General features: G+C 39.1%; 1 protein-coding gene across 1 annotated transcript in view; it reads right to left on the reverse strand.

Moving 5' to 3' along the window:
• The window catches only part of SPTLC2 (serine palmitoyltransferase long chain base subunit 2), a 62,344-nt gene that overhangs the window by 7,842 nt on the left and 27,535 nt on the right, over window positions 1-26,967 (reverse strand). The window contains exons 7-9 of the mRNA XM_088529342.1: window positions 26,045-26,150; window positions 25,057-25,276; window positions 23,129-23,255 (exon numbers count right to left, since the gene is read on the reverse strand). Of these exons, the coding sequence (XP_088385468.1) occupies window positions 23,129-23,255; window positions 25,057-25,276; window positions 26,045-26,150 (453 nt within the window). The remainder of the gene's footprint in view (window positions 1-23,128; window positions 23,256-25,056; window positions 25,277-26,044; window positions 26,151-26,967) is intronic.

Below are 26,967 nucleotides of genomic sequence, written 5' to 3' on the forward strand. Positions count from 1 at the left end.
GACTGCGAATGCAGTTCCTCCTATACCTCAACACAGAGCTGAGCAGGGCATCAGAACTGCAACAAACAGCAGAGGGGACAAATACCTGTTTTTTTTTTTTTTTTTGTATTTTTTTTTAATCTCTATGCTCACATCCTTTCCAAATTGCTGGAAGCCTTTCAGGATAAAAACTAAACAGCAACCTTAACTTGTAGTTAGCAACTTCATAATCTCTCCCAAACTCTTTTCTGTAAACAGTTTACGATTTGAAATATATCCTTATAAATGGAAATTGCTTTGAAACATGAACTAATTCCACAGAGAAGCCTCTCAGTTCTCTGTAGGGATATAATCACCTATAAGCATAAGCAACAGATAGAGAGAGACTCATATGCGGAGAGACTCATATTCTTTAGGATGGCAGGCTCAGAAGCTAGTGTGCTTTAACTCTGCTCCAGGGCCATCTAACAACTGAATGGAAATACTGCTTCTAAAAGAATTTGTAGCCAGAGTTACAACAGAATTACCAGGAACTTGAAAACATATTCCATGTCTTCTCACTACCCACGTGTCTCTGCCACCTTCTGAAAAGAAGTGTAGTTTTGGTGAGGCTAAGCATTCAGGAAGCAAACCAGAATCGGGCTCTACTTTCATTTCTGTACAACTGCTCTCCTCAGCGCTTGAACATACTTAATCTCCTACTCCGATATAAAATCCTGCACTTGAAGAGTGATGCCACATGTTCTTTGAAGAGGGCTTACAAGATTACGCAAAAAAGCACACACCCAGTTGGGAGATCTAGCAACATTTACTGGTTCAGCTCCACTGATAGGCAGGCTATTAACTGCCACTACAATTTTAGCCATCAGTTTTGTGACCAGAAAAATGAAACAAGCAGCACTTTGAGACATCAGTACCTAGATGCCAGTGCATCTCCTGGTAGCGCAGAAGTGTTTGGGCATTCACACAGGACTCCAAGACCTCTTCTCAGCCCAGTCATACTCCTGAGCTCAGAGCTCTTCCCAAGCCTGCTCAACTGCCTGCCCAGACAGACTGAGGGCTGAAACAGGGCTCCAGCAGCTGGCATTCTTGGCAATATGTAGCTTCATTTTAAGACTACTTAGAGATGCCCTGCTCAGACACCACCCTGCCAATTGCTCTCACAGGAGTTGTGCAACAGTTCTGGGAACATCCTTTAATCCATGAAACTGGAATGTGATGACCTTCAGGGAAGGAAGGAAAAGAGGAAAGAAAGGGAGGATTACTGGAACTGAATTCTTTAAAAGGCTGGAAAACCAGAAGGCCCTTATCAGATCATCTGATCGGAAGTCCTTATGGGCCCCGTAAAGAGCTTAAACTGGCTACTGACAGACATGCACTGCAATTAGAGAACTAACTAATAACTTGTCCTCAGCTTTTGTGTTCTTTCACAAGTTTTTGCAGTCATATGAAGATTGCTTTTGCAATATACTAAAACACTCTTTGTTTGCAGCAATCTGGATATCATTTAAAGTCCACACCTACCCTCTAAAGAACATGCTGCTATTGTATCAGAAGTAGAGGTTACGTGCCATCTTAGGGAGATATATTCCCTTTACAGCTTAGAGCTGTACTTCCATGGATTCAGCAAAGAACGAAACAAGAATGGAGGAAAGACAGAATAAATGTCTCTGCTTGGAAGGCTAGCATGGGCTGGAAGTTCGTACCTGACAGGAAAGGAATATGTTTTTGCTCAAAGTAAGCATACACTAGTCCTAGAAGAGAAGGCAATCTCTTTAAACTGACGTTGCCTTCCTCCACACCAACAAATGTTGCACTATATACCTTAACGTAGAATATTTGGGCATAAAGCAGCAGTCCTTCCACCCTAAACACCTAAAAAAATCTAAATTAGATTATAAAGACTGAGATATATATCCACCATAGCCCTGGTTAAAAATAAATTAGCATCTCAGCCAGAGATTCCTACACAAAAAGAATAACACTTCATTACCTGTGATGGCCTCTATTTTAGAAGCCATATTGCTAAAACTGGCCGAAGTTGTAGGAAAAACATTAACTACAAGACATTTCGGTGTCCAAGTAAAAATTAACTTGCTAGTCACCTTCGTTACTTGAAGGATAAAAAGGGGCCTCACATTCCATTGCCATCAAATCTAAACTTGTCTTGCAATGGATGGTTTGCTCAGTGAGGCACAAAAAGAGAAGCCCACATTTATTTAGTGGAGAGTACATAGTCCGAATGCTGCAAGCACTCTTAAGAGAGTCCTTATTTGGCAAAAGACAGCTTATTAGAAATTGCACAGGAATTAATAAGATTTACATGTCCAGAAAGAAAAACAGAAAACAAAACAAACAAGCCACCCAGATACTTCTTAAAGCTGTGATCTTTCCTATTCCACACTGAAAAAACATTTCCATAAATAAGACAAAGCAGCCCTAGAATTTGTGGAAAAGACTGCCGCAAAAGATCTAATAGTTGGAATGTTTCCAACTATCTAATCTATCCAACTATTCTAATCTATCAAGATTAATGAATAAGCAGTCATAGACAGTACTGAACTCAAATGAAAATTCAGTCCAACTAGGGCACGTTTGTTCTTCCCCCTCTTGTGATCTCAGTGCAGTAACCGAAGAGCGATTGCCAATCTGTACTTCTAAACAACATGACAGTTCATCAACAAGGCTTCTTGAGAAATAAAAGGCATGTTGTACCCTATGCAAACAGACTGTTGACTGACAGTGAACTCCAGAGGGACAAACCAACTTCAGTGAGGCAAAGAAACACAGGCTGAACTTTCTCCATGTCACTCGAGTAATCACTGTCACCTAGATCTGAAACAAAGACGTTTGGTGCAACATGAAGGACACTAGATGTTTAAAACTTGGATCAATTCAGCCAAAGATTTAAAAGGAACATTGCGGGGTACATCTTTAAAAATGATCCCTGAGCAGTGAAATCAGAACTATAAGCTCAAGCTGCAATACAACATCTGTTGGCAAGCAAATAACCAGTTTGATGGAAAATACTTCTCATTAGATATCTATTATGAAGTTGTTACATACTGTTCTATAACTAATGGCACAGCTGTACTACACATTACAACTTTTAATCTTGAGGTCTTAATTTAAAAGTTTGTTTCCTATGTGATTAATAAGGCCAAATGGAGCAATTTTATGCCCCTCTCTTACACAGCAATTGAATGTTCCTATCTTTATTTCTCATGATTAAACTGAAGATTTAGAATATAAAGGAAACTCTTGGCATGAACAGGTTTCTATTTAGCACACGTAAAATTATTCCACTCATGTGACATATACTGCCCCAAGAACAGTCTCTCAATAACAGCTGGCACTAATACAATGCAATTAGTTCATCAGTTCCAGTTGTTATTATGTGATTAACAAAATAATTTAAACATGTACTAGCAGGAATAAGAAATCTGTGAGAATTTGTGAAGATGTGTTCTGATAAGAGCACATGAGACTGTACGCAACTAACGAGAAGCAAGTGTAATTAAAAAGATTGGCCGCCATATAGTAAAGACACCTTTGAAATCTTCAGAAAGTCAACTAGAAGTTAATCTAAATATACCCATAGGGATGTCTGAAATGGAAACACTCCATTACTGCTTTTCACTGTCTCCCCACTGTCACCCTTTTTTTTTTTCCCCCCTTTCCTCAGAGTTGTTTTTCAGGCTAGTTGCACCTCACAAACTGCTGGCAGTGCAGAGATGTTGGACACGAGGAGCATCATACTACCTGCTGACAGATGTGCCATCCAAAACATGTGACAGATGCTTCCCTTGGTACAGGTTATTTCAGTCAAGGAAGGAGGTTTACCCTGAAGTAAGTTTACCTTGACAAAAATGCCCCCTGCTTATGTAAGCACACCCTCAGCAGAAGCACTTTGCTAGAGGGGCTATCCAATATGTCAAACTGTTTAGCTGGGCAGGCTTCTTACCCTCTACTCTCCAGATAGCCATGATCTGGTGAATTTAGTCACCCTTTGTTGCTCCCTTGTACAACATTCTCCTCAAGATGACAGAATTATTCACATGTGAATACTTTTTTCTGATCTTTCTTGACAAAATTTAAGCTCACTAAAAGAAGGTACTAAGCAAAATATGAAAGCTTATGGGGATGGCACTAGCCAGCAGATGGTACTAGCACATTACTAGCACATGTAAGATACAAAGGCAACAGATTTCAACCCACTTCCTCAGGGAAGAATGCTAAAAAGCATTTTATAACCTTAGCTGTAGTGTTCATTGACCACTGCTAGTATCAGCAGAGCCTCTATATCCTTGAGTGAAATAAAGTAATTGAAAGGATATATCCTGTAGCATCCATTACCACTCCCAAATGACATGGCCAATTTTATGTGAATTCTTAACCACATAGCCTATTAAGGTCTTACCAGACATGCACATTATTAGAAGTTGAGAAAGTATTAGAATCTACAAACATCACTGAAACCATGAAAATCACAAGCAGTTATAAAAGCACAGCGAACATGTTGTCACATTCAGACTTCCAGACAGAAAATAAGGTAGTCAAACATATTCTATACAAAAAGAATATGGATCAGGCTGTGTTTTAAGATTTTTTTTTTTTTGAGAGAGCATCATTGACAGTGAAGATAAAATACTATTTCATTAGCACACAGACTTCTATACCTTGCTAATAATGGGTCAAACAGAAAAGTGATAATTTTTAAAAGCCGGTAGCTTTGGACATTTGGAAGTGACTAAGTCCAAGGGAGCTGGTGATGAAAACCTGGTTACAAATATCTTCCCCTACAAGTTTGCTTCTCAAGTCAGAGTGATGCTGTAATATATTCAAAGCTCAATTTTTTCCACATTAAAACAATTTTTTTTTTTTTGGTAAAAGCTTACTTCTCCATTCTGTTTGTTATTCCTGTGCTTTCATCTTTTGGTTGGCCATTTCAGCAGAAGCCAGAACTTAGCATTCTCTGTTTGAGAAAGAAGCATTTTCCAAATCTCAACAAGAATCCAGTACTTTTCTGCTGATTTAACAGATCCTCCGTTAAGCTTTCAGAAGCTAAGTTAAGGGTTTATGCTCCTAAGGGTTTACAAAGATTTTTAACATTAACATAGGAAGTCAAATTGTTCTCTAGATATTATACTTGTAAACAGCCTATCATTAAAAAAACATGACCCAAGTCCCTTTTAAGTAAGGATAAAGGCATTACAAAGTTGTTATGATCATGAACATAAGTGTTTTTCATATTAGATACAGAAAATCCCGTCTTTCATGCTTCTCCTTAAAAAAAAAAAAAAAAAAAAAAAAAAAAAAAAAACAAGTTGAGCATAACTTTCTGAATGATAATAAGAACATTTGACTGGAAGCAAGGGTCATATTTGCAACAAGATAGCTTCCATTCGAGATTTTGAACTAAGAAAAATCTGGAACACTGAGCACAATTCCATTTCAATATTAGGTGCCAACACTTTTACTGTTTAAGGAAAAGTCTCATAAAAGGAGAGGAAGCAATATTGCTAAAACCTTGTAATAGCTGCTTAAGGGCTGAGGATGGTAACAGCTGACAGAGTCGACTATAAGATGCTAGTAACATTACCTGCCAGAAGATTCAGAACTTAAAGCCAAATGTCAAGACAGAAAGAGGGCTAGGGACTGATTCACGTAGACAGTCTTGCCAAAGAATGCCCTCAGTCACACACTAGTGCAAAGGTCATTTTCTACAGCAATCTGTTCGCACGTTTTTCAGACTCAAAAAACGCGATTTACAACAGCTCAGAAAGAAGAGGGTGGTTTAAACTATTTTTTCCATTGGCTTACACTGAGGGAGCATACATAAAACATAATAAAAAGGCCTGGGAGGTGAAAATCTTGTTATATATTATGGACAGATTTCACAACATTTAGAATATTTCTCAAATTTTATTAAGTTCTAAGGACAAAATGGCTCCACATCCACCCCATCTGCTTCCGCTAAAATTTGCTTTTGTGAATACTGTGCTGCCGCCAATATTTCCAACAAGAATGTTACATCCTTTACTTCAGATACCATCTGTAGATTTTCATTATAGATTTTGAAAAAAAGTATTTCTATGCCATTATATAATGTCACCTAGGATTACAGAAGCTTATTAAGATGTAAAGGCCAACACATTATATTTGCACAGTTTCACATTCTAAAGCATCAGTTCACATGGGTAAATGCCGAGAGAATCTGTCAAAACAATGAGATTTTTTTAAAGCAAAAAAAAGCAATTTGAGTCAGCTCTTGATTCAGTGCTACAAATGCATATTACTGTTTAATAGTCCAAACTCTAGTTTTTAGGCAGACTGCTCAAAAGGGCGAAGGAGCTCATGGAATTTTTACATCAGCTCTCCTGGTTGCCTCAGGTTTAAAACAAATGCAAAAGCAGGGACTGTGCTGTAGAGCAACAGCCCCGGATCACTACAAAGACGGAGCTGCTTCCGCTAGAGGCCACTGCTCCCCAGAGGGAGCTCGGAGCTGCGCTCGGGTTGTGCGGCTCATGCCGGAGCCGGCTGCTGGGAAGCACTCGCGGAAGGGTCTGCATGTCCGCACCGTGATAGGCCCCTGCAGACTGCAGCACGGAGGATCTGCCAACTGGGGGCAGGGAGGACAGCTGAGGCAAGCGACTTACCCTTCTGACACAATCCCACCCTCCTCACGTTCACCGTGTGGAAGATAAACCACAGAATCACTATGGTTGGAAAAGACCAAGATGATCAAGTCCAACTGTAAACCCATTACCACCGTTTCTGCTAAACCATGTCCCTAAGTGCCTCATTTATACGTTTCTTGCCAAAGGCGCTACAAGACCTACCTGTGGTCTCATTTAAAAGCCAGCACAATGGAAAGCACAAACTAGGGAATCTGAAGCCCATGTTTCCCGGCCATATGGCAGCACGAGTATTAGCAACAAACTGTTCTGGAGAAGGGGTGAATGGTTTGGTGCTTGACCAGTCCAACCCCCGCAATGTTGACCTGTGCCCATGGCTTTTCAGCAAGATTGTGTACAGAAGATTTCATGAAAATACCAAGTATTGAGCCAGCATGGATGGGGGGCGGGAGGGGGAAATCTTGGTGTTTTAAATTAGAGAACAAAACAGTTAAACCTAACAAAAATTTGGCAATGGTGAAGCCAAGAAATTGCTGAATGGGAAATGGAGAAATAAAAAGTTATGGCTGATATTCCTGGCATTGAAATGTCTCTAGGAAATGAAATTTATTCTAGTGCTAAGTGTCTGTCACTGCATTCACCATCAAGCTGAACAATTCCAGTGGAGTCCAAAGGCAGGCCGAAAAACAGCTGGGTGCATGTATTGTGTTTATATACCAAGTTTATATATACTGGTGAGACTGAAGCCTTTGGCTTATTCCAAAGCCCAGAGAAATATTCTTGTATTTGCACTTTCTGATTTTCTTTGCAACTACCTGCTACAATTACCAACTGTAGAGAACTCCAAGCCAGCCCGTCCCCACCACAAAATACAGCATTAAGAGATGAAACTCACAACACTAAGAGATCAAGCCTCTTTCTTGATGCGACTGGAAAGATATGATTCATCAAATAACAACAATTTAAAACACACAGCCTTAAAGAGGATTTAGAAGAACTTCAGTTGAGTGTGTAGTGGACGCACTTTGCTGAAAGATCTTATTAGTTACTCAAAGCAGCATACACTCCACAATTCATTATTCTATTAAAAGCTTCATGTTGATGACTATAAAAACATTTGACTGATCACACTTACATACTCTCAAAATATCACAATGGTAGTTTTTTGTTTAATTTCTATTTCTATTTTTATTAAATAGGGTAGTCTCACGGCTTTGTGTTCCCTTGATCTATGTCCCATTTAGACTGCATATTCTTTCCAGCAGACGTTACCTCCGTACAGCAGTGAGCACAACAGGGTCCTAGCTCTCGTCTAAAGTTTTCAGAGGTATAGTGACATACAGATGTTACCAAACAGCATGGTAATAAAACCAGCCATGAGCTCACTCATGTACAGCCATGGCAGCATTACAATTATTGGGGCACCTGCGCTTGCCTCCAACAGCAGCCCGTTCATGTTGTAAGCTGACACACTTGCAAGAAAGATTCAGGTGCAACTGAGACCCATTATGAACAAACATTTTAATCAGTTAAGTAAAAGTAGTATTAAATACAACAGATCTAAACTGAGCCAATGTCTGCTAAACTGCAGAAGAGAGGCTTCCTATATAGAAAACCCTCTTATGGGACTCTGAAGACTTCGAAGAGATAGAGGCTAAACCAATACAGTACTATTACTGTCACTGCCACAGAAAAATAAAAGACATAGTAGGAGATCATGTTGCCTCATGCTCTGCCAGTGTTGGCTCCTAAAATCGACTGGCTTACAACTTTTAGTAATAGTCACAAATACATAAAAAGATTAAGTTCCATTAATCAGAGATGTCTGCAAATGGTGAAACTCAGAATTTATTAAGCACTAAAGTGAGACTATAAATGTTATCTTTTGGCCTAGGCTCTGCGTCCCTTTTATTCAAATTAACAGCTAACAAAAAGCAGCAGTATCTGATAGCAGAGCTCTGCAGTTAGGAAGGTAACACAAGGGTGTAAGTCCAGCTGTAACACATTTTACTGATGTGGTAGCATACTCATCAGCTGGGCAATTCAGAATTTAAAGCCTGTCTACCACCGTCTCAAGTACTTATGCATTTCTCCATATACTTAACTAGTCATCTCAGTGGTTAAACGCCAATCTAAACTACTTAAGAGTCCCTATCCAAGGAAGGAGCAATGGGAAACACAATATGCTCAGTTTCATCCAAAAACAAGGGCCAAGATTTTGCATACTGAAACTTGTCAAGGTTACAAGAAGGAAGATGTGTATATTTAATTCTCAGTGCACATATACCACCAGCAAGCAACTTCTACACCTTGTTTTTGCAGTTGAATCTAATCTCTATCTTTTTCAATGTAACTGAAGCAAAGTTAGAGTTCTGTTCTCCTGCAAGGCTCCAAAGCCTGATGATGTTCAATTTTACAGTGTGTTCAAAATGTTCAGCTACAATATGATGTTCAATTGCAATAACGTAGCAACACTTGCATGCAAAATACCTTGAATGTTTTGTTCATTTTGAAACTCACAAACTGAATAACTTTTACAAACTAGTCTCCAAATGCCTTTGAGTATTTTGATTACACAGCTTTGTTGGTGTGCAGAGTATTGGAGGTTTCCTTACCCATGGAAGCATCAAAACCTTGGAGTAATTGAGGGGAACAAGACAATTACTAAATGGAGTTTAGCTGATGACATACTTGTCCTATATATACTAATATGCATTTGCTGCAACTACCATAAAGTGAGTTTTAAATTGCACAGTAAGTCCAATCACATTATGAGGCAACTAGTAAGGCAATGAACTCCATTGTATAATAATAAGATGCGTATTTACACAGTTCCCTGCAGGTGAAGCTGCATGATTCTTTGATGCTGGTGGGATTATCCTAAAACCGTTCGAAGACGTATCTGTACCCCTGAACATCAAGTGTACTCTTTTCCCTTTGTCAGCATCTGTTGGTTGATGAAGTGAAGTCACACAAGGTAGGCAATTTGTCTTGTCCACTTCCACCCCCTTTTCCTCTATATTATGTTGCATAGCACTTAAGGCTGTCTTGGATTTTGTGCCTAGCTGGTGTTGAGATGGGTGACATTCGGTTTAAGTTGAAGTAATCTAAGGGTTACTGAAATCCTTTACTTCGGTTTCATTGTGCATTACAAGCAAATCACCCAAATGCCATGCAGTTCTAAAGACTGAAAACATATCTGTAGACTGTTAGTGAAGCTCTACAGGTTTATTATAGTTTGTGTCAAAATATAAAATGCCTCAAGAACGTTCTTGCTGTATGAAGCATCATTCTAGCTTTTACTTTTCAAAAACTCTTATAACCCACTCCCTTTTAAATCACTGATAATGCCTAAACTAAACCCATCATATATTAAATACAGAAAGCAGCCATGCCCTGCTACTATCTTGTATTTGTTGCCTAAAACGGAATAAAATTTCAAGTCTACCATTTTGGCAGAACAGTAAATGAGCACTTTGCATCTTTTGCTCATTAACATGCTGCATATAAGGAATATGAGGCATCTGGCCTAAATGGCTTGAAGCTGCCGAGATATTTTGCCCACAAAATGCAAAGGCCCAAGCTGCCAAACCCCCACATAATAACACATCCGCTTCCTATATACCCTGGCAGCCAAAGAGCGAGTCAAACTTGCCAGATTACTTTTCTCATTATACTAAAATTCAGCAGAATGTTTTATGTAACAACTCAATATAGCTTCAGAGTTATTTTAACCTGTAGGCAGTCCCCACATGAATGTCCAAATTGCCTAGCCATAAAAATAACAAGCATAGCTAAGCAAGGTTCAAAGTGTTTTTTCTTAACGTTTAAAGCTAAGCTAAATGTTATTCATGCCCCGCTACAAATATAACAGCAAGGACTCCAGCTCTAAGAATAGAAACGGGAGGAAAGTAAGAACTAGCAATGAGTGATATTTCTGCTGCCTTTGCCCAAACGGGAAACCCCGAAATGCTTTGAACAGTTAACTGATGATACTTCAGAGCACCTTGTTTTGCAAAGTGCAGCAACAGACCTTTTTCACCAAGGAAAAGCCTCAGACTGGAATTGCACTCAAAGAAAAAGTAAATACAAACAACACATGGATAAAATTTCAAAAGCAAAAACAGTTATGCATGGCAAGAGAATGCAGAACCACATTTTGGGATAAAAGAAAATCTGACAGGGGAATTCAAAGAACACACTCAGCAAATCAGACACTAAGTCCAAGTCTCACATGCAATATTTCCCATTTGCAAGCATTTAACCCTATTTTAGAGTGGAGCTATAATTTAGACATTATGAGAACAAAAATTGCCTTCCCGTTCCAAAACCCTTGCAGTCATTTCTGTTTAACAAACATCACTCGCTTAGACAATTTGTTTTGGCAGGGCACAAACCCAAGCCTGAAAGGCAGATTAGGAGGAGTAGTTACACTTTGGCTGGGACAGTAAGAGAAAGAAGTAGCTGCCAGGAAGACCAATTAGTTAGCTAACTACTTTGTACGCTCTGGATGTTTTATTATGGATGCAAACTGACTTCTTGGCAAATTTTCAGAAAAGGAACCTACCTCCTTGCTACAGCAACCAACAGTTTTAAGCACTACCATCCCAGGAGAAGACAAAAAAAAAAAAAAACCCACACACAAACACCCCACACCTCTTAAAAGCATGTACTTTAACTGTTGGATAAAAGTACAGTAACAGCCTTTGGGTGGTAAAGTACCACAAATGTTGCCAACTACATTGAAATATACACACACCGTAGCAACCATTAAGCTCTCCCTCAACAAATTAGGAGTTAATCTGCAGCCAAAGTTACCTGCTGAAAAATGCCATGCGCTATTTTGCTTTCTGAAAGTTTTATCTCGAAGTATATCTAACAGATGTAAAAGGAGGCATAGATCTAGTACTTGGTGACCAAAGACAGAGAAGGACATCATTGTCAAATGAGATATTTCTTACTGAAAGCTTTCAGTCAACTGCAGCTACTAAAAGCTGCCAAAAAGCCTTGCCAGGGCCATATAACTTATTACAACCAGATGGCCTCCTGTCAGCAAAGGAGGGCTTGCTATCATTCCAGGACAGAACAATTACCTTCCCTCTGAACTGAGAACAAGGTTTTCAATAAAAACCTAAAGCTGTTTAATGCAACTTAGAGTCTGTCAGACTCCTACTGTGCAACTCCAGGATTCACTAGACTCACAGAAGTGAGACCATTAGTTAAAAACATAGCACCAATCTCTCATATGGGCATTGACAATCAGCAATTTAAACTAAAGCAGCTTTCTCTCTTCCTTAAAAGCTGTTCACATGGCCCTTTTCCATCATAATTTTTTACAGGGAAGGTAGATATACTGTATTTAGCTTCAGGAGGCAGATGACACTAAACAAACCAGATGACTGTTATATCTTCCTTGTTTTGGCATGTACCTCTTTTGGGTCTGCATTATTGCATATCAAAAGCAGGAATAGCATTTGGTCTTGGAAGAGAAAAAATAAGTCAGGGTTATAAAGCACATAGAATTTAAGGTGAGCCACTACAAAAAGCAAGAAGAGAACTGAAGTTTCCCATTTCTTTTAGACCAAAGTACTATAAGACTGACATACTTGTCATCTGGAAACACATTCCCACAGTACTGCAGTAACTCAAAACATTGGATCTTGCAGTCTAGTTAAACAAGTTAGTCGCACAGAGTGCAAGCAAATGATACCTTTACTTTGATGGATGCAAAAAATCTGGATGAATTTCATTAGATATTAAATAGCCTCCAGAGCTTCAAACTGCCAAATTAAATGCAACAATTATTTGAACACTCCAAGCTTTTTTTCTGCATTTGCTTCCAAACCAAATTTTGACTTTCAGCTTTCCTTTCTTTCAACAGTACATATTCAATGAAGTGGTTTCCTCTTTTCGCAACAGCAGAACATTTTGTTCATCTTGGAAAGCCAGAATAACTATCAAGCCTGGGAAATTAAAAGTGAGCTGCAAGCCTAAGCATGACCATTTCCAGGAGCTGCATATGTTATCAAAACATAATGAAAGTACTTATGTAGTTTCACATCTAGGACTGTTAACACACAAAATCTGTTGAAAGGGAATTAAAAAAGGCCTAGCCCCACTTACCACCAGTGTTCAACTAAATGGAGGTAAGTGCAACCACGGGAAGGCCAGGTTTAATGCTTCATTTAGTATGCAATATCTTGGATTCACAAACTAGCAAACCATCCAGGTACTTTCAGCAGCATGATACCTTAATCAATAGTTCATCCCTGAAATTAGTCTAGGTATCATATTAAATCTCTCTCATTTAAAATACTCCTTTACACAAGGGCAATATGTAACTCTTCAGTATAGCTGAAGGACAGTACTATTTGCAATTTAATATATAAACATTTCAGCTGTCATAATGCCAGGATGATTCCTGCGAAAGTCTGGCATTTGAGACATGCAATGCATTTATCAGACAAGTGCACACACTGTTCTGCACATGCAATGCATTTATCACGCAAGTGCACATACACTGTTCTGCCCTTGCACAGCGTCCACCAGCTGGTCTCTAATGCAGCCTTACACGCCGCCCATAATACCCTCTCCCCCACGCTTGCTCTCTGGCTGCAGAAGAGATTATTGGTCCTCCAAGTTCAGGGATTTTTATTCTGACCATTTTTGTTCTACAAGAGACCATACAGCCCTCCAGAGTTTGCTGCTGAAGTCTGTTCTGGATGTGAGCAATTCAGCAAAATGCACATGCTTACATACAGGAGCCTTTCCACAAGATATTAAGAACTATTGAGTTGGGAGCATAGTAACCATCACAAAATATAAAAATCAAAATTAAAACTCTGGAGCTTAAGTTTAAAACTTGTCCTTTACCTCTGTATAAGTAAGACAACGACAAGCAGCAGAGATATCGAGCCGTTACAAACCCAGACAGGAAGCAATTTGCTAACCTCAGGTAGTGTCTGCAGTCTGCACAGGGGGTACCTGCTGAGGAGAGAGGGATTATTCAGCAGAACATGCCTTCTCTTAGGCATGCCTCCAGGAAGTTCTGCTGAATTGATTCTTCTGTCAAAATGTGGAAATGCCTGAGCAGCCAAAACCCTTTGAGTTTAGAGACAATATTCAAGGGCTACAGTGAAACAGGCTTTGCAAATCTGAGTTTTATCTAAGCCTAACACATAAGAACTGTCAGAAGGCAAAAAGCATTACTTTGCAGAAGCCTGAGTAACAAATCAGCTAGCACTGTATATAAAAAAGAAATTCTCAAACTAAATAAGCTAGACTGTTTAGAAAGCAAATCACAATTCTCATTTACATTTACACAAGTTTTTATCTTATGTAAGGGAGCATGCAAACTGAAATGCTCCCACTGTGTACTGGGAGCAACGCACTGCTTTTAAGGTTACAAAAGCTACCAAACAGTAGATCCATATTGCATAAGTAATCCATATGAGTTAACCATGTAAAAAAGAAAAATTCATTCCAAAACATAATGCCACAAACTTGTCATTGATTACAAGAACTCAGGCTTAAGAGATGGAAAAGTGTAATACAGTACTTGAGTTTCTCTGCACATTCAAAATACATTGTATATAAAAAAGCTTGCCTTTTAAAGCCTCAGGAACTGACTTCCTGCCAACAAGGTGATTGTTACCAGAGTCCTTAATGACTATTAGATTTAAATTCAGCTGTTGAACAGCCTTTTCATTTATTTTTCAGTCTACCACGTGCAAAAAAATAGTGACCATCTCTATTTTAAAGTTTCCATAATGACAAAAATAATCCTATGCTGTTCATATGTTCAGTGCTACTCTTTATAGGAAATCCACCTATGGATGTGGGAGAATTTGATGTCTTTGATCAAAGAGGACCTTGTCCACAGCCAAAGAAAATGAACGCCTGCTGCGAAAGGCCGTCAGAGACACAAATGCCCCTTTCCACTTAGACAAGTGTTCAAGATATTGCTTGGTTTGATAGAGCTAATCAAAAGTTATCCATTAACACTACTTTGTCGCAAAAAAAGAGTGTGTGTGTGTGCGCGCGAGTGAGCACACACGTGTGTGTATCCAAGACAAGACTGAACATAAAATCATTTCAGATTTAAAGGACTACAGAGCTCCTCATGGGACCAGTAACTCATGGTCATATCTGATTAGTCTCATCTCCTCCGCTATGTTCAAAGACCTGTAGAACATGATGTAGTAGGAGACTAGTTTGATCCAGGGATCCAGCAGAGAGGATTCAGTGTCTTAACCCCCTACAAGACATGACATCTTTTCAGCTGAAAGAATTCAAGTTCTCTCTAGAATATTACAGCTAAATAGCTGTATAGATAGAACCAAATAACTATCCTGTGAGAGAAAGTAAGAGCAACACCACACTACTAGCTCATTTCTTTGCACAGGGGAGAATCAGAAAAATATTTTGCGAAGTATAACAAAACAGGGTAATAATTTCTCATGATCGTTTAGTTTTATGTTTAATTCACGTCTATGTTTAATTATAACTTGTTCACTGGATCTGCATTATTTTCACATAGCTGAAATGCATTGCATTCTGATAACTGTCACCTTCATTTTGAAGTTGAATATAAAAGCTAAAATTGTTCAACTGAATCAATTTCAAACAACAAAATTAGAACTACCACTGCAGAGGAGAAAAGCTTAAGTTTTTGTTGCCTGAGTACATGTATTATCAAAAGTCTTTATATTAACAGCTGAGAGGATTTGGAGAAGTGGTGTTAATACTACTTACATTACAAATTAGCACATGCGCTTGCATTATTATCCCAAAGGTATAATCATGAAAACATATTCTGAGTCAATGCACAGAGAGCTATAAATATCCTGCTTGGCATTAATTCTTGTGACTTGTTAAGGTGAGAGAGCATGCGCGTGAAAGAAAATGCTGGCCATCAAACTATTCTTTTGAACTCGTCATGGCATTTCCACTGCACAAGTCAAACATGAAAAAAATAACATGGTTACAACAGAATTTGATTTGCCAAGTTAATGGCATTCTACATTAAAAAAAAAAGGATTTTCAAAGCTTCTTTGTTATTATTATTATTATTATTTATTATGATTCCTTGGGTATCAGAACTTGCAAAGCACATCCTGGCTCTTAAAATCTCAATAAAAAGACAGAATGCCAGTGGAGACAAGAGAAGGAAACATTCATACCTTTGCCCAATGCAAATCGCCTGGCAGGTCTTCATGACAGAATGAGAAGTCACAGAGTGGGAACATCAGGAACACATAGAAACACAACATTTCTTTACAAACTAAAGAACGTGCAGGCTTCAGCAAAGCATGTTATAAAAGGGATGTTTATAAACTACTTCCATGGAGACAGTTCAGTAGCTTTACAACACAGAAACTATGAGTGTGAACTATATTTACCATCTGTTCCAAGCCAAAGTTTTTCCTACAGTGGAAGTCAATATGAAAGCTAACTATTCTTTTAGATTTTAAATCACAGTGCAAGGAAGAAAAAAATGCTGTTTGCCTGTGTATTACAGGACAAAATCATGAAGGACTTAGCCTCATCATACTTTTCAGTCAGGCCATGCTGCAAATATAGTGAGAGTCAGGACATTGAAAATATAACTCAGTGGTCACTTAGCCTTAGCTAACATTATGTGATGTGGAGCTGCTGGAGAGAGTCCAGTGCAGGGCTACAAGGATGATCAGGGGCCTGGAACATCTGCCCTATGAGGAGAGGCTGAGGGAGCTGGGCCTGTTCAGCCTGAAGAAGATAAGGCTGAGAGGAGACCTGATCAGTGTCTATAAGAACCTCAAGGGAGGCAGTGAGGAAGATGGTGCTGGTCTCTTTCACTGGTGGCCACTGATAGGACTAGAGGAAATGGCCACAAACTGAAGCACCAAAAGTTCCACAGGAACTTAAGGAAACATTTCTTAACAGTGAGGGTAACAGAACAGTGGGACAGGCTGCCCAGAGAGGTTGTGGAGTCTCCTTCTCTGGAGATCTTCAAAACCCGCTTGGACGCAGTCCAGTGCCACGTGCTCTAGGCGACCCTGCGTATGCAGGGGGTTGGACTAGATGATCTCTAGAGGTCCCTTCCAACCTTAACGATTCTATGATTCTATGATTATTAACTGCCCAGACTAATTGTAAGATATCATGAAAACATAAGATAGCCGACAGAACCGGACAGATCGCCACCCCCGGCTGAATACCTGTCCTAGGAACGGCAGGCCCACTTCCAGGCTTTAAAAGCATTACAGTAAGTATGTGAGCATAGCAAAAAGTAAACATTCAATACAAACTGAAGTTGAGAAGGTCTTTTAATTCTGAGAAGGAAAAAAGATGGCTTTGTAAGAAAAAAAATCATCTCTCAAGCATGCTTACAGTGCTAGCATAAACTCTCCTCTCAGGGTATCCTGAGAAATATAGAGGAAACACAGAAGCAGCACAGAAAATATTTTCCATAAAGAGTGGAGACATTAACCTTGTTGCTTCCAGCTCTTGGTATAAGCAGTTTTAAGACATCTCACAAGCTAGCAGCCAACATGCATTTGAGAAGTACGCATCTACTGTAATCCTTCCCCCATTTGCACAGCCAGGTACCTACATCTTTTTCATTTCATTTAAGTGCTCAGCTCTTTCCACTAGTTATATGCTTTCAAAAGTTACATTAATTAGCATGCATATTTTTCAGACAGATGTTCCCTTCAGAGATAAATTCAGTCCTATCTAAGAAAATGTGTTAATTCTGGGACATAAGGAAACATCTTCACATCAGTAAAATTTAAAAATGAGTGTGTTATATTGGGTCAGATTAACTGCACTTATATGAAATGGATGGCATGGATTGATCTGGTGCCATCACATTATATATCAGAATCCACTAAAATAGGCCAAGTCACTGGAATGAGACCCTTGTAGGCTCATATACCTGCTTGCAGTCCACCAAGAGGTGTTTAATTAAAAACTGTTGCTTTCTTCCAAAGAAAGTAGAAACAATTACATTATATGTATTTTGTAGAATGAAATTCTACCATGTGTCTTTAAATTACAGACACTATTTTCATGCTAGTATCAAATTGCTTCAATTGCCCAAGCTGGCGTCAGGAAGCAGTGCTAAGATGAGCCATCCAGCTGTTTCCAAAATTTCTGTTCTAGCACATTATGAATCATGTTAGGAACCATGAACTCACTTCCATGCTGATCAAAGGACAGAATGCACATCACCTTAGCTGCTCTTACTTCTGTTCAAATGCTTTACTTGAACATTGACTTCTGAACATCTTAGAAAAACTGCTGTTAACGACCCGTGCTAGTTATTTGCTACTCAGCGTCTTTTCCTTTCTGGGTATGAAAGATGCTGTAGAGTGGTGGCATCTCAAGTGTTATTGAAAGTACAAAGGAACCTGCACATCTAGATGAAATGTAAAATAAGCAATGAAGGAAAACAAAACCACTTCAGTGAAGCCACATTCTTAAACTGTATTTCTACTTTGACAGATCAGTGTTTAGGCTATGTAGATCTGGGATGACCACTCACACCTGAATAGAAATAGTCAGGGCTGGAATGTTACAAGAACTAAGCAGTTGTATTGTTATAAAGCTGCACGAGCACTTGCATAAACTCCACTGTGCTGAGTAAAGTCCAGAACAGGAACCCAAGAACTCTGGCATTCCAATGCCAAACAAAGGGTACGGCTCTGTTAGCATCTATAAAAAGTCTTCAAAGCACCAATGACTCCAAGATATCTCTTGCCCAGACTACGTTAAAGCAATTTTTCTGGAGACTTGCCATGCTCTGTAAGAGGGAGGTAGGGGTGCAGCAACAAGCTGTATTTAAAAGATCCCCAGCTGGAAGCACAAATACAGAGAGTGATGTTTAAAACTGTCAGCCCCCCGGGGAGAAGCAGGAAATTCTCTTTATGACCCCCAGAGTATTTGTTTTTCCAACAGTTCCCCAGCTCAGCTTGAGATTCTCAGGGGCAGCAACAAAAAAAAAGTTTTCACTTAGCTCAAATTAGTTTTGACTGGTCCCTGGGTTCCCAAGGTGATAATTTAACACCTCATTAACAAGTGCATTATTGGAAGAAATTCAGATGAACCAATTTTAATGCTAAGTGAATGTTTTCAACTCAACCTGCACAAGGAGTTATTTCCTTTCAGGTACAACAGCAGCCACTGCTATCATTTGTGGGTCTGCTAGGTAATGACAAGGTACAAATTGTATTTATAAATATACTATCCGTTATTTGAAATTTAATAACCAAGTGATATTATGTGGATTATTCCTTCATTACTACTGACATTTCATACCTGCACATACTTCTGACTTGTCTTTAGAAGGAAAGTAGGAATTTTATTAAATGTTCAACTTAAAGAAACCTGCTAAAGTCGAGGCAGATGATTTAACTATTGAGGTCATAGCTTCATGAGTCTTAACCACATGGAGGTCACCACACTAATTGTAGTCTCTTCTTCATTACAGCTGAAGCAGGACAAGGTTAATATTCCTTCCTCCATGCTTTTCTCCATGCATATCAACAACATGGTCATGATCTGGTCTTCTAAACACTTGAATTAGTCTCAGTTCTCTGCTAACACAGCTGTACCTTCTTATCCCGTTGTTTGTCATTAGTTCCATCTACTTTTTCTGATTCAATTCACAAGTTGGTTGCACATAGCAGTGTCGAGACTAGAAATGCAGTTCTGGTCTCTCTTTTTTCTGTACTGGTGTAATGAACTAATTGTAATCAGCTGCCAACTCTTCACAATTAAGCCCCTCAAGGGAGACCTATCAAACTATGTGCAGCTGACTGGCCTGCAAAGATTGGTTATGCACCTCTGATACAACAGTTCAGCTGGCCTATGCTACTGCCACCTCCACAGCTTGCTACATTAGAACCATGTAGTAAAACCTTTGCTTTGTGTGCAGCAAAGCAACAATTATATTAAAATTGAAGTGTCATCTTGTGCAAAGTCTATCCCCAATTGTTTCTAAAAACGTATGTGCCATTTTTGTACAGCACCATGAGATGAGATGTGAGATAGTTGCTTCCTGAAAGAAATATATGAAACGATGAACTTGTTACAAATATCAACGTATGTAATGACTGTAATCAAATTAACGGCCATGGACCTGGAAGGAAGTAGTTCACTTCTTTTATAAATCATTAACACACTGTCAGTTTAAGTTCAAAGTCAGAACACTCCTGGATTTAATGCTCAACTTAAATATTTTACACATAGGTACAGCCAAGTTTCATCTGTGAACGAGGTTAATCTTTCCATGTGCAATCACTCCATGAAATAATCCTAGGAACAGATCAAGCTCCCTAGACCCATTTCATCTTGCATGTTTTGATTTGCAAGTAAAAACTAGTATCAAAAAATTGCTCTTGGGGAAAGCAGCCTTCTCCCTCCCCTCACTCTACACTCCTACAGGAAACCCCAAGAGTAATTTGGAGATATCTTTGCATGTCACACATTAGCTTGAACAGAAATCACGATGCAAAAGAAACCACCATCTTGATTTATGCAGCACGTTATGTGTGCTATCCAGTCCTTCCTACACTACATTCGCCGCAATCAGCCATTCAGCTTTACACAGCACCTGTATTTTGTCTGTGCCATCTCTTACTAATATCCTATTTAATCACTGGCAGTTTTCTACAAAAATCTGAAAGGAGATACTAAAACTTTACATAACTTAAATAACTACAATGCCTTATATTGCAAGTTTAGAGCCTTCAGATGTTTCCTTAAATTGAGAAATCCACTCAATTGACTTATCCTCACAAAATACAAGAGAACTCCTCAGCTTTGTTCCTCAAAAATCTAATTACTTACTACTTACTCCCTAACTATAGAACATCTCAATCTGACTTCATTATTTCCACAAAGTTTAGATGTCATGGAAGATGACAACTTTTACAAGTAGCAGTGGGGAATAGAAGCAAGCAGACAAAAGAGCAAGCATTCTTTGAAGCCATTGAAAGATTTAGTTGTGGCTCAAAACACAGTTGAGAGCTATCAGTCTACTGTTCTGATTCCAACTCCATTAATTCTTGGGCCCTTGCAAAAATCATTATGCTACCTCAGATTTCCTCCATCCATTAATTAGGCTTGACTGCTATTCTAAGAGCAGTAGGATGTTTATAATACATAGTCGCTTTGAAAGTGTTTGCCAGTGACCCGATCTGACACTACTTCTGAACCTGTTTACTTTCCACGCTATCACCTCTCACCAGCATCATTCTGTTTCAGACTTGCTCATAATCAAAGAAGCTACAGAGGCCCTTTAGAGCCCTACCCACAATGCCACGAAATCCAAACACAAGTTTTTCTGCCAAAGCTGTTCAACAAGGAAAAAAAAACTTGTCATACTATCACTAAACAGTTGCTCAATCTGCACAACTGAGCCTTAGCCAGCTTCATCCAAAGAACAAGTCTACGAAATAATATTACCTTTAAAGATTAAAGGAGAAAAAGAAAAAAAAAAAAAAGTATAACAGGGAGTAAGCACTGTGCAAAAAATGAGCAGAAAAACACTTTCCAGCAGGGATCATTCTATCAGTTGCTTATCCTAGTGAGAGTTGACTTAGATGCTCAGACAGTAACACTTTCATGAGAGCTGCAGAAATTGTTTCTGAATATGGCTGGACAGGACCTTGGCGATCCAGTTGCATCCAGCACTTCTGAAAAGTACCGAAGTTCACAGAAAACCTGAAGTACAAAGGCCTCCTTGAAATAAAGCATTTTTGGCATCTGAAAGCTAGGTTATTTTGCAATACAAAGAGTGGCTAGAATTTCTCCTTAGCACCAAATTAGGATATAGTTTGACATATATTTAAGTAACACTACAACAAGAAAAGACTTCTTTAGTTGAAGCTTATTTTTTGCCAGATAAGTTCCCAATCTGCTTCGACTTTCAACTCAAATGCTTATGCTGGCTTAACGGCAGGAGAACAGTCTGGAGTGGAAGTTGCTTCCATTCTCATGGCTTAAAGGAGTATCAAGCTATAGTGACAGAAAGCAACAAAGCTGCCTTAGTTTGAATGTTTCAGATAGAATTGGTTACAGATTTCTTGCTTGCCACTTCATTAAGCAAATCACATACTGGAGGAAACCCAACACAAACAACGCCCGAGCAAACCACAAACTGTGGGCAAATAATTGGCTAAAGAGAGCTGTAATACCCAACTCACTGACACAGCTTTTCATGTAACCTGAAGCTGGATTAATACTTCTTCTGGGAGAGCTGGTGGGGACAACCTTTGGCAGGTAGAGGTAACTCACATGGACCGCTCCAGAGCACTTGAGTGTAGCACACATACAGGCACTACTGTCCAGGGGTACCTGCAGCAGTTACGAAGAACTGCAAAACAACAGTCACTACCAAGTACTATTGCTAAAACTAACTCTATTCTAAGATAATGTAAGCAAACTGAATTAAAGCTATTGTAACGTAAGAATTATTGATTTATTTGTCCAGCAAGCTTTTTCACCATAGAAACTAACTGTCAGGTTAGCTGGTCAGATGATCCATGTTCAAAAGCAAGCGTGGTTCTTCAGCATACACCACCACCACCTTGTGGTCCGATGCCTGAAGCTCCTGTAGTTCAGTATATTCACAGGTTTCAATTCAATTAGATTTTGAACCAAAAATTCCAGACAGATCCTGAGAGAACTATACTGTCATTCTGCATGTGCCACCCAACTTTTTAAAAGAACTTGTGCAGAGAGCAAAATACCCCACAGCAAAGTGCTGTGCCATTTAAGTTTTTAGGCAGTCTCCATTTGTGATTCACCAGCTGTACACTGAGTACTATAACTGAAGGAAGCTACTAGCACCACTTATCAGGAAAAAATATACACAGATTCTGGACTTTGAATATATCAAGACTAGCATAGATTTTCCCTTTCTAATTTCTATTAAAAAAAGCAAACAAGTGCAAAACCACACAACTAAGTCAACAGAGCTGAATATGCTGAATACCTTTCCCAGCTTCATTAAGCCTATTTACCTAGCTTCCAGAGGGAAAAAAAAACATTTCAGAGACATTCCTCTGTTTACTCTGAAGTACAAACAGCAAATCATATGAGGGACAAAAAATCAGAAGCTTGGTATAATAGACAGGACTGTAAAACGTACACAAAATACTCTGAAAGCAGTCTTCAGTGAAGCTTCCAAGTGAGGTAAACAATAAATTAGGATAGAAGAAAGAGAAGAAAGGGAGGCAAAAAAGCTAAATGCTAAATCAAAATCAGTATTAAACAATATTCTGTCTTACGTAAGACTAAGATAACTTACCTCTAGCTATTTCCTTATACCATTACTAGGCTGACTTCTAAGTAGGACAGCCATCATATCTGATAAGTAAGTTGGCTTGCTGCTCCAGAAATTCTAAGTTTACATGAACTAAAAGATAATTATAAATGTGTCCATTGAATTAATTTTCTGTCAAAAACAGAGAGGTTCTCCTTTGCTTTTCCAATTCCACATGCCTAATGTTATAAAGACTCACCAAGAGTTGAACCATCTTCACCCATAATACACTTCATGGAGGTGATGATCTGCTGCACCACAGGAGGTGACAGGGATGTTGCATACACAGCACTGTGAGAATGTATCCTGAGGTAATCAATCAATTCCTAGCAAAACACAAGAGGCAATCAGACACTGCCTTGCCCACACTCACAGGAATGCTGTACCGTCGTGCCCTAGTCACACAGCAAAATGGGTCACTGCAGCAAACCTCTTCCAGAATCTCCTGGAATAGGCTGGGTAGCTCAAGGATTGAATTTACAGTGTAAGTAACAAATGCTGGAAGTGCCGTCAGTAGGGGATCACAATCCTGTCTTCTGTGTCCCAAGGGAAGAACGTGCGGTCAAGGAGCAATGGCTAAGACAGAGGCTTGTTTCGCCAGCAATAGCAGTGATGGACTGGGACGAGGTGTTTGCATTACTCGAGCTGCGTGCAGGTTGTGCTTCAGGAGTGTCCAGTGTAACAGCAGGAATACACAACAAATGAAATGGTGACCAGCAGGTGCTTATGTATCACACACAGTATAATTATTTCCCCACAAAAGCACAAAATAAGGCACAGGTCACAACGTTTACTTGCATTTATCAGCAAAATATAAATAAAGCAGCAGATATCATTTAAGATTACGTAAATCTCAGCCTACCACTCCTGCATTTGCCTCTTAAAGTACCTGTTACATTTGTACAAAATAAAAGGAGGTAACATGGGAATGAAGGACAAACATACCATAGATCTAGTCTGCTTGCTGTAACAAAACTATTCTACAATACCCTGACCATCCCAGTAAAATACCATAACAGGTACCCAGTCAAATTATTTTCTGCTACCATGAAATGAATAGGACTGCCCTGTAAACAGCAGAAGCTGGGAAACATTTTTTTGGAATATGTGGAAATGTTCAATTTAAGGTTATGCTCTGCCTGGAATCAGAGTTTAATTTAAGGAGATTGTAAAGTGCTTTGAAATAAGCTAGGCAGGATGATTTAAGGCCTCCTATTTCGGAAGTAATCCCTCAAACACAGTAGCTAAAACACAGACTGCAAGCTGAATCAGCTTGTACCAGGCGAGTTAGTCCTGCTGGCTCAGTGCATTCGGGGAAAAAAAAAAAAAAAAAAAAAAAAAAAGGAACAGTGCTTCATTTTGGGAAAGATATTAAATCTTTTTAAACTAACTGCAATAAAGTAAAAAAAAAAAAAAAAAAAAAAAAGGAAGATGTGCAAGTCCCATGCCCCAAACCATGGGCTACAGTAATTGTCACTGTTCAAATCTAAAGCACTATGCTCCAGGCAAGCAAATGGTAAAATTTTACCTTAAAATAAGGATTAAAAGTCTCATCTGTAGGGGTCACTTAAAAATATGAAAAAGGAAACACATGTAATAGTCTATATCCCCTCCAAAAAGAGGATTTTGACAAGGGCAACACCTCCTAGCAGTACCTTCCATCAGAAGGTAAAAAGAGTCAGTACTCAGAAAACAAGGGAAGAAGCAACCTCCTAAAAAGCAAAGTGTACATGTCCAATAAAAATCAGCTTCACAAAGTTTACCTAGGATCTGCATCTTCTAGGATCTGCATCTTCTTACAAAAGAGGCTGAAAAAAATCTCTTTTTTGGAGTTCTTCCTGCTAGACTTATTAAAAGGTAAGATTAAAATATCCTTAATTCCTTGCTCCTAGCAGCTCCCCAAAGATATTTTGCAACTACCTTACATTCAGCAAATTGAGCTCATCACCGAGCATGTAGGAACTTTCCTGGACTAGGCTTTTCTGCATTGCACAGACTTTCACTGCACTAAACCGTATGAAACAAATGAACAATCAGGGCAACTCAAAAAAAAAAGAAAGCTTGGAAATGCTTAGTGAAGCACTCCACCAGGAGTCTGAAAGGGTCATGGTACTTCAGGTTTTTTACCTTCTTGCCTCCAATGTAGCCTCCAGCAGCTCCAAAGCTTTTGGTGAACGTTCCCATCATGACATCCACATCTTCAGGATTAAGTCCAAAATACTCCACTACACCCCGGCCACTGGGACCCAGGGCACCTATACTATGAGCTTCATCAAGGTACAGGTAGGATTTGTACTTCTTCTTAAGGGCAATCACTTCAGGCAAACGGACTATGGATCCCTCCATGCTGTTGAAAAAACAGACGTTTTAAATTGATTTAATTGTTATAGCCTCTTTTAGGAACTAAAGTCAAACTTCTCCTTCACTTCCTTTCAGTGATTGCAGCCACTTGCAAAGCTTGTTAAAAACAACACTTTCTGCAGAGTGCTAAAAAGTAACTCTACTTTGCACTTGGTAGCCAGTCCTCCATATCTACAGGTTTAACATCTCTGGCATAGCGACATACTGACTAAATATAACAGCAACAGCAAGTCAAGACAAAGCAATGTGTTCAGTGATGATTATGAACATGAACTAAGACTTCCACTCTCATGTTTGTTTTTTTTCTGACATTTACTTGTGTATCATTTTTAGGTTGAAAACTCATGATACTCTCAGCAGTAGTATCTCACTTTGTATATCACCATCATTTCACTGCTTATGACAAACTCATACTCACCCTCAGAAAAAAACATTTGAACTGCACATTTCCATTCTGATGAGTATGACTGAGCAGAAAAAAATGGAAGGAACAAAATTTAAGACTTCATCTCTGATATAAGTACTAATTCAGACTAGTTCTGAGCAGGATGTGGGAAGCATTCTGGAAGTGCAAAGTGCAGCTGGAGTAACAACGGAAAGCCCAGGATGTGACATACCCAGCTTAATTTAGTTCTCAGATTATGATATCCATGAAACAGCTATGACAACCTAATTTGATTTGGTAAAGGAGCTGAAATGCTAAGCAGCTAGATCCCTCTTTGAGGGTCTTGCCAATAAAAGGAATATTTTGTACCTGTATATTCCTTCCACCAGGATAAGAATTTTTTTCCAGGGCCTTCGCGTACGAGGTTGCCCATGCACGATAGCATCTTTGAGCAGCTTCTCCAGGCTTTGCATATCTGCACCAAAGATTACAGTTAGATGGTATCAAAACAGCTTGAACTTAGACATGAGTAAAGACAGAAATATCCACAAAAGCACAAACTGCTCCAGTATGGAAGCCAGACAACACCTAAATCAATAAATATGTCCAGTTGCAGGCCCAAAAGTGAGATTAAAGGAAATTGGTAACTGTGTAAAATTTGAGGAGGAATTTGATCACCCTAGATTAAAAGCACAAGTTAGAGCTCAAGGCATAAAGGGTTAGAGCTCAAGGGTGTGGCGGGTGAAGGAAAAGGGAAGGCAACTCTCTGGTAAGATGCGAGTAGGCCATTTAGGGAACAATGGTATCCTCATGGATAGAAATAAAGCTAAAGAAAAGCATATATGCTCAAAGATAATCAAAGAGAAGTAGTAGAATGCAGATCGAAGTACAGAAAAAGGCAGGAAACAAGTGCTTATTTTATATCGCTTTTGTATAAAAGCTGAAGAAACTGGAGCTGTGGAACAGAAACCTACTAACCAATAAAAGCAGAGAAAGACCAACCTTTGAAAAGGAAGTTTTTAAGGTTCAAGACTAACATCAATGCAAGAGGAGCAGAGAAAGTCAAGGAGGAAAAGAGAAGAGCCAGCATAGGAATGGGGACAAAGTTCAGCATACTAGAAAGAGGAAGTTGGTAGTAGCAGTGTATTTTGCAACTTCACTAGCTTTGAGCACAACATGATTGTAGGAGGAGAGAAAGAGTAGTGTGAGGAAATACATGCATGGAGTCATTTCCGAAAAACATTTCAAGAAAGGAGAAGAGATAGGGGTAATCAACTCATAAAAACTAAGAT

The sequence above is a fragment of the Tinamus guttatus genome, unplaced genomic scaffold (assembly GCF_059628265.1).
Source record: "Tinamus guttatus ecotype Peru unplaced genomic scaffold, ASM5962826v1 Tinamus_guttatus_pri_ptg000327l, whole genome shotgun sequence".
NCBI classification, from domain to species: domain Eukaryota; kingdom Metazoa; phylum Chordata; class Aves; order Tinamiformes; family Tinamidae; genus Tinamus; species Tinamus guttatus.